This window comes from Gambusia affinis, linkage group LG11 (genome assembly GCF_019740435.1).
Source record: "Gambusia affinis linkage group LG11, SWU_Gaff_1.0, whole genome shotgun sequence".
Lineage (NCBI taxonomy): Eukaryota > Metazoa > Chordata > Actinopteri > Cyprinodontiformes > Poeciliidae > Gambusia > Gambusia affinis.
In genome coordinates this window covers 24,320,962-24,333,627 of record NC_057878.1, presented here as the reverse complement: position 1 = coordinate 24,333,627, position 12,666 = coordinate 24,320,962, and the positions used below count along the sequence as shown (strand labels likewise).

At 36.3% G+C, this 12,666-nt stretch overlaps 1 protein-coding gene across 1 annotated transcript in view; it reads right to left on the bottom strand.

Annotated features, from left to right (window-relative positions):
• Positions 1-1,087: 1,087 nt before the first annotated feature.
• Positions 1,088-12,666, bottom strand: part of ramp1 (receptor activity modifying protein 1) — a 66,689-nt gene continuing 55,110 nt past the window's right edge. The window contains exon 3 of the mRNA XM_044131155.1: positions 1,088-2,455. Coding sequence (XP_043987090.1) covers positions 2,200-2,455 — 256 coding nt within the window. The 3' untranslated portion in view covers positions 1,088-2,199. The remainder of the gene's footprint in view (positions 2,456-12,666) is intronic.

Below are 12,666 nucleotides of genomic sequence, written 5' to 3'. Positions count from 1 at the left end.
CATAAGGGATAAAAATATCTTTAGCAAGAACTCAAGTGGTCTCTGCTTCGTTTTTCTGTGTAAAGGCAGTGTGTAACAAGTGCTTTTCAAACACTTAAGATAACAGCCAGTGGAATATCTGTTGATTTTCTGATTCTAGTTTCATTTCTGGAAGGCTCAAAGATTACCTTTACCTAACAGTGCAAATCTTGAGGTTAGGGGTAGGAGATCTTTGTGGTTTTAGTTTGGTTCACAAAACTATTCTGGAAGTGGGTTTATGCTATTTATAAAAAAGGAAATGCTTGGCAGGTGATAGAATGATCTTCACCAGTTTGTGCGCCAGTTCCAGTCAAAGCACCAAAGTGGAGCGAGTTGGAAAATTAAAGTCTTGCTGGAGCCCGTCAGGAGAAAGAAATCATTTAGAAAAAACCCCCCCTCAGCATAGATAGTTGATTTACTAAATAATCTCTGCCAACAATTTAGGCATCATACTAGCCTCACCATTACCTTCTTTCCTAAAATCTAATTTCACTTTACTGCTGTGTTTTTAACTAAAAGTACTAAAGTCTAATTGCAAAATGTAGCAATTACCACTTTTTTGGGTAAACATTAAATGTAAACCTTGTGAAAATATTTTTGCTTAGAAAACATGTGAAAGTCTCCACACATTTTTCATGCCAATTTTCCATAAGTGAAGGATGAATGAGTGGATGGATTCATCAAATTTTGTTGAACTCCTGTTGTAAACATTGCATGGTTAACTTAAAAATAATCTTAAATGTTAAGACTGATACATTTAAACACAAGATACTAACTGCAGCGGATTTCCTCTTTTAATTTGTCAGGTTTGCCTTGAACTATCCTGGAAATCTTTGAGGAGTAAAAGGAATTTCTGGTGCATAGAAAAAGATTTTTCTCTGCAATCCTAAAAGAAATATCATAAATTTGGAGCCCCATCATTAAGTTTTAGCAACTTCCTGGCCTCTGAGGTGCATCATTGCTGAGTCACAAAATGATTTGAATTCAAGATTCATAACAAAAACTGCAAACGCTAAACCCCTTCTGTAATTGTATCAGAGCAGAGAATCTGTGGTGTGTGTATTCAACACATTATTCAGACATTTTATTGAAAATCTTTTCACAATCACAGATTTCAGAATCGATCAGTGATAGTCATTCCAACAGAATACGTTATATATATTTGTTTCATAACAAACATGGCTCTCTCTTTTCTTCACGAGGTTTTGGCACAAAGTACAAACTGTGGGAGTATCTCAAAGTGTGTTTTGCTGACAGGCAGGTTACAGGTCAATGAATTTATAAAGGAAAAAGAGCATTTGAAAATATCAATGAAGGACAAGTTCACGCGGCACACTCTACTACACTGAGAGATCACAAATCAATAGAAACCCAAGGTTCATGATTCACAAACTGTGCTTTGGGCAATGACGATGCTCAGGAGCGTTGTGCTTTGGCTAACTTAAAGTTACCCACTGATTTTAGTCTTTTTTCATCTGGAGTTGTGCTTTCCGATACCATCTGCCCACTGTTTGACCTATTGTAATTTTCATGGCTATATATATATGTGGAAGTTCTTAAAAAGTAAGCTGGAGTTCGACAATCTTTTCAAAAACGTGCTTCTCGTTACCTGAACTGAGCTTCTGCCTCATTGTTCTCTGTCTTGATTTGAGGAGAACTGGTAGTGTAGTTAAAATACATTAAATGCAACAAAATCATGACACAATAATCACAAAGCTGTACATACTACAGTTTAGGTACAGTGTATGTATACATGTAAGGACAAGGATATTTGTGGGTTTCCTGTCAGAGCTTTAAATTGTCTGTTCGATTGTTGTTGAAAGCACTTTTTCAAAAGTTGTACAATCACATCCCGCAGCCTTTAGAGCATTTGCTGACAGAACAAAATAGTTTTATGTACAATATACTATCACCAGTCTGTTTTCTGGAGCAGATTCAAGTGAACATTGCAGCAAAAGGTGCTCGGTAAACCCAAGAAATGACTCCAATCTTTGAAGATGAAACAAAAATGTAATGGACTTTAATGTCTTCACAGATCCATTGAAGTGGAACCTATTTTTATGGCCTGGAGTTCATCTTTTCCTTCTAACATAACCCTTTCCTCAACACTGACACTGGTGTTACCTCAGGGGTAAAAAGCATGTTTTGACTTGTAACGCCAGCCCTTGACTGTTCCCTTTATTAAACAATCCCCTCGCTGCGCTTGCTCCTCCACACCACCAGGGCCGTCATGAGCAGGGTGATCAGGATGGGCACCACAATGAAAGGACCCAAAATGCGGTTTGGAGGGTCCCTGAGTTGTCGTCCAGACACTGCACAGTCATGGAAGTAGTGCTTGTGGACCTGGATGAAGAACGCGTCCACTATTAGATTGGGCCAGTAACAGTTCATGTTCATTGCCAACAGGTGTGTGCAGTTTGTAAGAGCTTCATAGAATCTGCAAGGTAGAAACACACAAAGCAAACCAGTCACATACTGGAGAAAATAAATACATTTTCTTACCATTTGTTCTCCAAGAGCGCAGATAATGTACAGTTTGCCATAAGACAAGTAGAAAACACAGAAAACCTGCTGATAAGGATACTCTAGTCAGACAAAGACTCCGAAGATACACCGAGAGCTGTATTTTAGATGAAATATATTAGTTTTTGAAAATGGCTTACTCAAAAACCAGCTCTAAATTATATTAAGAACAAAGCAAGGCTTAAACTTTAATATTCACTGGTACACTCGACCCAGTCTGATCGAGCCTGAGATCTTTTGGAGAGAGAAACTGGCAAGAATGTCTTTCTGCATGATCAAATCTGGTAAAGACATACCAAATTGACTTGAAGTTTAAAAGATAATGTAATGCTAATGCTAATGGGGTCCGATGTTGATTGGTTGTCAGACATAAAAATAGTGGTTTAGAACTAGTCTCTTTGTTTAGGACAATGTTAAATATGAGATTCCTTAGGGAGAATAAGATGAGTTAGTAACAAGCTTTTCAGCTGCTTCTTCTTCATGTTGTTTTGAGAGTAAGACGCATATTAAAAATGCAAATCAAAGTATATTTTTGTGTTTTGTCCTCACAAAGAAACCCATTTATCTAATAGCACATCAACTCAGGTTGGCCTGGAAGCCACAAGCATTCTTGTTTTCAGCTGTTAGCTTTCTGGTTGCAGAAATACACCTTTATAACTGCCATAAAAGAAGATAAACATGTTTTTTTATGAGAAGGTTAGTGGTTCACATTAAAATTTGTAGGAATCAGACACCATATTTTGAGACACCGTTTTTTTAATGTGGACCCCATTCCTTATTTTAATTGCTTATGCACATGGAGAAATTCACACTTTTTAGATTTTGTTTGCTGAAAACATTTGTGTACTGCAGCTGGAAATTTATTTAATGAGACCTCTGGGACCAACCTGAAAGACTAAAGTTGCAGACCTTAAAAGCAGGCGCTTTCTAAAGTACTTAACATTCCTTAAGGGAACTGCACAGTTGGGTAATATTCCCTCTGGATGCCTTCTACAAGTGACTTTCATCATTAGTACGTAATCCATCAGGTTCATGTTTCTCAAGCTAAGAATTTACACTTTGACATTTGATTTGAGCTACAAAGCTCCGATTTAAGATGTTCTAGTAATGACTAACATCTTTTGATGATGCACCCCAGCATTAGCTCATTTTTTGTGCAACAACAGTTGAAGGTTGTTTGGCATGGTGTCATCACAACAGAGCATTGTGTGCAGCTTCAGGTGGTGGGTTCACTCTGTCTGGGTGTTTATGTCTTTCTTCTGCTGTTTCCTTGAAGCTTTACAAATCAGTTGTGGTAGAGAAAGAGAGAGAGAGAGAAAATGAATGAATTCTGGTCCTGCTGCTGGTCTAATGAGCGCCGCGGTCTGAGGGGGTGTTTCCGAGTCACGAATGGAAAGAAGACACAGCGGAGTCGAGACAGGAGGAATGAACAAAGAGAGATGCCCTTGGTTACCAGTTCACCCCAGTAGCTAAGGTTAGGATTAAATTCAACCTGACAGGGTGGCAACTTTGTGAGTTTCTGTGCAAATTTGTGTTTCTACACACAGTTCACTGAAGGACTCAATGCATTGCCCTATATAATTTGTGTCAAACACTCATTTTACTATGAAGTCTGCTCAAGCAAAGAGAATTTGTGTTTATGACCAACATTCATGTCAGACACCTGGCTTTAGCGTTTTCCTACAGTCATATGAGAGAGTTAGTTCTCCATAAAATCTTATGGGGATTTTTACCCCATAAGGTAAAATCCCCATAAGATTTTACCTTATGGGGATTAAGGTAAAATCTGTACTTTTGCATTTATTGCTAATAAAATATCTACATAATTAGATTGCAGACCTTTAAAAAGCATAAAAGAGCAATAATTATGAAATGTGCAAAGAAATTACGACCTAAAATTTGCATGTCTGGGTTCTCACCGGGTCTTTCTCCAAAAATCTGAATATTAGTTAAATAATCTTTTTATATTGCTCTTAGGTGTGTGTGTGTGTGTGGACAACTGTGTCCGTGGTTGTCACAGTTGTATTAACGTTTCTACCCAGTGACCACTGTAAAGACACACCAGTCTCCCATTGATCTCAGATGAACAAGCAGATAAAGAAAACAAAGATGGATGGATTAGCAGTATACAGTCCTCCTTTTCAGTGTCAGCTGACTTTGTTGTTGAACAAGGAGTTGGCAAAGTTCAGCTGAAGCATACTTTATTATTCACAGAAAGAAATTAAATATACATTGGACATTGGTCTGACCTTTTTGTTGAACATAAATCCAAACTATTTGCAGAATATTTGCCAATATGTGGATTTTTAAACAGCATATCTAAAATATTTTTTAAAAAGTGCAACTTAGGGAGATGAAAGGTGCAATGCTACTTAAAATGCTATTTATTGATATTTGCAAAGCAGCTAATCCATGAGCACTATTTATTTTCTTTTGATCTGATTGGCTGTACCATGAAGAACAAGATAAGGAAGACTGTAGACGTTCACTTCTGTACTTATGCTAGATGGTTCCAGCCGAGTGCATTAATGCATCTTAAGGTATATTTGGTGTTTGATCGATTAAAATAATAAGCATTCTCAAGTATTCATGGATTTTAGCTATTCACCGATGACTGTCTCTTACTCCTACAAATACCAAAGGTCAATGTGGTAACTCTCAATATCTTGGTGGATTCATAGATAGCTTTAGCAGTGGCCATAAATGTGTAGCCAATCGAGCAAATGGAACTTACTGTTGTCTTTCTATCCCTTCAACTTGTAAACTGTATGGGAAGGAAGCATGCCAAATGAAGTCTACAACATCTACAATCATGTCTGATATTTTCCTCTTTGATCAGTGCTGTGATGATCTCCTGAGGCCACTAATTAACACAGACATGTTATTGCCGACTAGTTTTTCTCACTCAAGGAGAGGCATTAAGTCCAAGTTCCTCTGGGTACTCAGTTTTAATTCTCAAAGAGACATTCCTCTGGTCAACCTGACCAGATAACATCTTTTGGGATAAATGATGTGGAATGATGATAGAAAATAGACGAAGCAGTTCCATGTTTTAAACTCCTTTGGCCTTCTTTAAATCTAATAGAAGAGATTTAATGAATCACAGACTGTCATATAAATCAACAGGAGTTAAAAAAACAAAAACATATTTCAAATAAAATTATGTATTTAAATTGCAGGTATTGCGAGCTGTTAGCAGCTCCTCTGACTACATGCTGAAAACTGAATCTCCATTTTAAAACATAATACAAAATTTATATGTGCATTCTTCTGTCATAGACTGTAAACTTAGTCTAAGGCATAAGGGACCTAATTTTGAAACATTGGAAGCTTCAAGCCAGGCATTCTATTTCTAAAAGGAATAAATTAAAACACTCAACATGTAAATTATGTAAAATAAAAAGAAAAGAACAAGAAAATCATTTCAGTGTAAAAGCAGTAAAACAGAAAAACTAAGAAAGATGCAAATCAAAAATAAAAAAGGAGATAGCTGGCTTAAATAAATGTGGTTATGATAAATCCCAGCCCCCATATAAAAGATATTGAGCAGATTAGTCTGAATTAGGCAGACAAACTGCATCTTGAGTAGTTTGATCTGTTAACTGAGAAGCACAAAGTGAATAAGTAAAACCCTGATAGTAAAGAAAAGGCTCTCTATTAACTGAAGAACTGATTCAGGACTGCTCCCTTGTAGCATACAGACACACTCACAAAGTCAGCTAACTGAAGAAAAGTATGTCACCAGATACATGTGGTGTTTATAAAAAAATAATGATGCATTATGGCGAGAGGTGCAGCATTTATCATTCAAACTGTTGGTGAGTCGATTTATTCACACAGACACCGTTAACTCCTCTGTTATAAAGCTTCACAGTGCAGTTCAGATAAATAATTCTTATTCTCAATTCGCTTGCATCCACATGCATACAACACTCCTGGCATTAATCTTATTCTCCACTGGTTTTCAACATTTTTCCACCTAGAAAACTAAGATGCCATTTGGAAACAGCCTTTACAGAGAATAACCACACATTCTAGTTGCTTGTATTATTCTGCCCTCCCCATAGTATCAGACCCATATTAAATTTAAAGCAGGTTAAATTCAGCCGTGTTAAAGCTCTCTTGAAAATTACATACAGACCGGGGAACATCTCTGGGTCCCACTATGCTGCTACTCGGGCGTTTAGTCTGGCTGTCCCTGTGTAAAAAACACTGAAGTGTCATGTTTTTGCATGAGGCTGCTTTGACATTGCATCAGGTGTTCTAACATTGAGTGAAGGCAACAAATGTTAGAGATAAAACTGCAGAAATGTCTCAGTTTTCACTGTCAGGTCTAGCAGTTTCATACCTGTAGCAGAGTTAGTTTGAAAAACCTTCAAGCTGCAATCACAGCTGCTTCACACAGGATTTTACTGTTGCACATTCACATTAGTTTATCAACTAGTGCTAAATGAACTGAAGGGAATGTTGTCAAACTTAGAAAGGTGAATCTCTTATGATTTAGTCGTCAAACCGTTACCAGACTGCAACCGGTGAACAATTAAAAAGTCAAGCCTTGTTGTGTTTTCGGAGCTTCGACAACATCAGCCCTCAGGGATGATTCTTCTAATTATTTTTAACAGCAGCGATATGCTAATTGTCCTTTTGTTTGTAATAATAAAGTGGAACATCTGATAAGATACCCCCTACAAGAGAAGTGGGTCAGGAGGCACCAAAGTCTTTTAACAGGAGCAGCAACAAGAGGATTAAAGATTCATGAAATTTCACACATGAATGCCCATCCACAAAGATTTTCCAGTTTCCAGTTTGAGTACATGACCTGATATGACTGTTCCGGTTCTCATTAATGCCAAGAGAAACTACTTCCTGATCTACAGTCCAAATAATTTATTCCCTTCAGGTCCACTGGTAAATTATAGAGTCTGAAATCAACCTGTTTAGTATCTAAATGACAAAATGTATTGTTGCTTGTTCTGACCATGGAAACATTGTCAATTAATTTGATGTTGATGGAGAACTTCCAAGCAAATAATATTAGGCTAAAATGATGCTTTTGGCTTCCAGTGTACTAAATTTTATCTTTAATCAAAAATAATTTATAGTATTTTTATTTGCATTTCAATATGAACCAAATCACAGACAAAAAAACTAAGGAATGTTACTCTGAAGAAAGTTTTATGTGAAATAGTTTAGACTGTCCAGATATTGTAATACTTCTATTTCTTCTGCAGAAAAAAAATGTGCTTTAATTTAATTAAAGTTATTGTATAATTAAAAAGCTTTAAAACTCACCAGACCATTAATGTTGGCATTGTTTAACATTTTTTATCTGTGACTGGAGACTCAATCTTCCAAAGGATGGAAAACAGTGCTAAACTTTAAAAATAATATTTGAAAACCTTGCCATCTTGCTTTGGATTTGATGGAGACAAGAAGCTTTAGCTACTTTACTTTTATTTAATTATTTGCCTTGAGGCAGGAACAAATAAGCTTACCTATCTAACTAAACATTTTTCCAGTCACTTCAATCTTGTTCTTATTTATTTACCAGGCTTGTCTAAATTTTCTTTAAAATCCTCTTTATATTAATATATTTTAAGACACATCTGTAGAAGGATATTTCAACCTCCATCACTTACTTTTCTTGAATTTTGTATTACACAAAGAGATAAAGCAGCAGATTCATACAGCATGTTTGGCTCCATCACCTCCACTGCAGGACAAATAATGAATGTGATTCCTGCACAGTTCTCCATTTACTTTTATTGATATTTTCATTTCCCTTTTGCATGTTGTGAAAACCAGAATATTACACTAGTGTACAGCACCTTGGAAACAATATTCAAATATTGCACTTTTTCACATTATGTAACATTACACACACACAAATTTAATGTATTTCAGGTGGATTTGTGTAATAAATCAACAGAAAGCAGCACATAATTGTGAAGGGGCAGAGGGATCTGAAACGTGTGTCATGTGTGTCTTTAATCTGATATCCTCCAATAAAATCCAAGGAAACCAGCTGTTGCTAATAAATAAATGTATATAAATCCAACTGTCCTGTGGAGGAACAAGAGGTTCTTTAGAGAACATTAACCAATAAACAACTTAATGAAGAGCAAACAATACAGTAAGGAAACTCCAGGGATGAGGTAGTTTTGAAGTTTATACAAGGGTTTTTCAATCCACCATCTAAAAGTGGGAAAATAACTGGAAACCTACCGAGACCTGGTAGATTTTAGGGTGGAAATTTTTTTTAATTGTTTGCATCACAACTTGTAGCAAGTATCTGGGTCCGAAGTCAGAGTTGGAGTCTGAAACGTACCAAAGGTGATTTGCTGAGTAAAGTGTAAGCATCCTGCTTATCACACACGCACGCATGCATGAATAAGATGGCTTATTATAGGAAGTCTTTTCTGCAGTGGATTTCTGAGAAAAACACTTTATATGTCAGTAATTATCTTAATTGATAACATAATAGTGCCAATAACTATCTATCGCTATATGTTACAACCAATTGTAATTTTAGGTTTATAGGTTTATATTGTATTGTTTAAAATATACTTTCACTGTGTGATCATCACTTTTCTCTGCTGAAGAGACAGGGACACTTGTGTAAGAAACCTACTTATTGAGAATAGTACTTTTGTGACATGATCTCTTCCACACTGTCCAGTTAAACTCAGGCTGGTTACAGAGAGAAGAAGAGGCCAACAAGCACTTCAGAGACCCAGAACTCAGATCTGTTAACCCAACTAAAAGGATATTTTCACACCTGATAATCCAGTAGACTTGGTTCAACTGGGGACCAACACTGTAACGTTTGTTAAATATTTGCTTTCACAGAGCATTGTGTTAAAAGATCCAAACCTTTAGAGAAACATTTTCCCCTTCTGACCTGCGGTGGCGCTGCACCAAGAACAACAAAAGAAAATGACACAAAAACATCTGAAAAAGACATGAGAGCCACTTCTTTTATTATGAAATGTAAACATAAATGGAGTGGTGTCAGAACTTAGTGTTTTAGGATTTCTCTTTTGACTTTGGGAAAAGAGGCTTTTTTGGTCCTCATCAGTTTGATTGCACACTCGCACCTTGTCCTTTCTGGACAAATGAACAAGAGTTTGATTAAACAGGGCTGGTGTGAATCCACACTAAGTCATGGGTTTTTTTTACGGAAGTGACAAAACAAGTGGGAAAATCCTTCAGAAGTGCTGCAGTTTGCCACAGGTCATGCAGGGGACAGAGCAAACACGTGGCAAAGAGCGCTCTGGTCAGAGGAGACCAATTTGAAGCTTTTGACCTGTATAAAAAACTCAATGTGCAGCACAGAACTAAAACTACACTTTGCTCTTTTCACTCATCATCAACTATGTAAAAACATGGTGGTTGCAGCATCATTCAGTGGACAAGCTTTTTTTCAACAGGAAAAGAGGAGTTTTAGTCAGAGTTCATGAGAAAGTAGATGGAGCTAAATTAAGGCAATCCCAGAAGAAAACCTGATAGGAGCTGAAAAAGATGGTGGAAGAGGGTGGAGGTTCACCTTCCTGTCAAACAATAACCCCAAACATGCAGTCAGAGATACAATAGAAAAGCTTAGATCAGTATTCATGTGATGTAATATTTTAGTCTAATTTTGAATTTAGTCAAAATTATATGACATAACTTGTCTATAATATCAACTTAGGGAGGCCAAATACAAAGGCATGACAATATTTTCTGATTTTTGTGTATACATGTTATTTTCAGTTATTGAAATATGTTGTCTTTGTCTCTTACATAAACCTCAAATTAAATATTTATTGCAAAATGGTAAGTGTTTTTCTGACACTGTGTTTTTTGAAGAGGTGTTATATTACTCTGATTTAACAAAATCAAACTAACTCTTGGTTTTAGTCTATTTGTGACTATTTAAAAAGTGGCTTGGAAACTTGTGAAAGACTTTGTATATAGTCCATTTTCAATAAACGAAAAGCCTACGTTCTGATGCAACTCATTTGAAGGACTAAAACAACCTGCTGAAAAGAGCAACCTTTAAGAAGGTATTAAACATTCTTTTTATGAAGCTGACATTTCTGTTTTAAATGTGCGTCAAATTATAAAGGTTGTGGTTAAATCATCATAACTACAAAAATAAAGGCTTGAAAATATCAGTCTGTTTGTAATTAAACTCTGCAATATGTTCAATTTGTACTTTGAGTTACTGGAATAAAATAACTTATAAAATATATTCTAATTCACTGACAGAGCCTGACTTTCAGGCCTCTCTGCATTGAGCTGCCACTCTCCTCTTCAGCTTCAGGTTACATCTGCTGATATCTGTGCCAGGTCTGAAGAACTCATCCTTTCTTCTGTGCAGGATAATGCAAGTTCAGCACAGTTTGTGGTTTCATTTTAAACGACAGGCACAGCAGCTTTGATTAAAAGGGACTCTAACATATCGCTGACCTTCAGATTCCTCCCGCATCAGCAGATTTTTGCAAATAAACGTATTTTTCTTTTCAGATTTTTCCTAGTTTATCAGTATTTTGGTGGTTTTATAGTATGGGGACATTTTAGCACACAAGGACAAGAGGGACACTTTTGTCAACATGTTGAAATAAGCAAATTTTACTGTTCATGTTTGCAACTCCAAGCTTTTATCTAACCTTTTTTAACATTGCTACAAGATTTTCAATACACTGCACCACGATAAATAAATATTTCACTAAAATATCTTACAGCACCTCGATTATATTTTAGACTCCATTAAATGGATTTCAATTTACCTACCTGCTAACCATGGATTATTACTTTTGTGTAATGTATTAATCAAATTTTACAATTTTATGTAACACAAAAACAAATGAATAAAATATTGCTAAATAATCTACTGAATAGACAGAAAATTTAGTTACCAAACCTTCACTCTGCAATTCCCAATATCGTACTCTTTGTTTATGGGAGTTTACAGGTTCCTATTTGGCTCTCCAAACCAACTTGGCCGACTCCCGTCTCATTAGTGTCCAGAAGAGTTGATTTATTTGACCTTTAATCATACAGGTTGTCTCATTGAGATCCAAGATCTCATTTACAAGAGACACCCTCACTCTATCTTCGAGCTCAGCCTGGGTTTTCTGATTTTAGCCCTTTTTATCTGACATCTTGGTCATGATCCATATGTCATCATGACAGGTGAGGGTGCAAGCGGAGACGAGTTTGCTTTTCAGTTCAGCTCATTTCTCACCAACAGAGCAGCATCTCCTTTACTGCAGAAAAGTTTCACAATCTGACTATTCTATCCATCTTCCACTCTCAATACCATCAAGTGAGCAATCCATCTTTGCTGTGAAACGCTCAAGTGCACCATGAAGGTCATAGTTTGACGACCCCAACAGAAACCACATCATCTGCAAAAACAAAGATCATCCTTCACTACACAACTACACCTCAGGATTGATTGTGATCAATCATTCCTTTCCAGTCTGCACTGAAAAGAAATTTGACTTCATGACAAGAATGTGGAAACGACTCTGGCTTTGGGTACTAATGCTAAGAATGAATAATGTTCTACAACTCGGCATAAATAAATTTACATGTATCATATGTTTGAGTTTACAAATGTGATTTGTCAGAGCTCTTTGACAGACAAAAACAGAGCATTCTAACAGATTCCCTCTTTTGGAACACGTCTTCATTACTCGCATTCAGAGCAGAGAGAGTTTATCCGTGGTTGCTTGGAGAGATCAATTTAAAGAATAAACAGAGAGAAGCCTTCATCTCATACCAAGGGAATCCAACAAAAACTAGGCCAAACTGTCACTACAAAGCAAATCAAATAAAATGTTCTTTATATTGGTACTTTGGTATTCTGCTTACTTCTGCAACTATTTTTCTTTCTTGTCTCTGTGTGCGTATGCATGTCACTTTCTCTCCAACATAAAAAACAAATGTGATAAAATCCTCCATGAAGTTTAATAGTTGTGTGTTTCATGTGGTGATGCTGTTTATTAATTATTTGTTTTATCTCACTGTCCACACTGTCACATAGTTTTTCACTGCCATGATGAGAAATGTTATCACTTTTGAATAGAGTACTGGTGTGTTTTGGCATGTCTGATTTCAAGGGTATTTATAAATTGC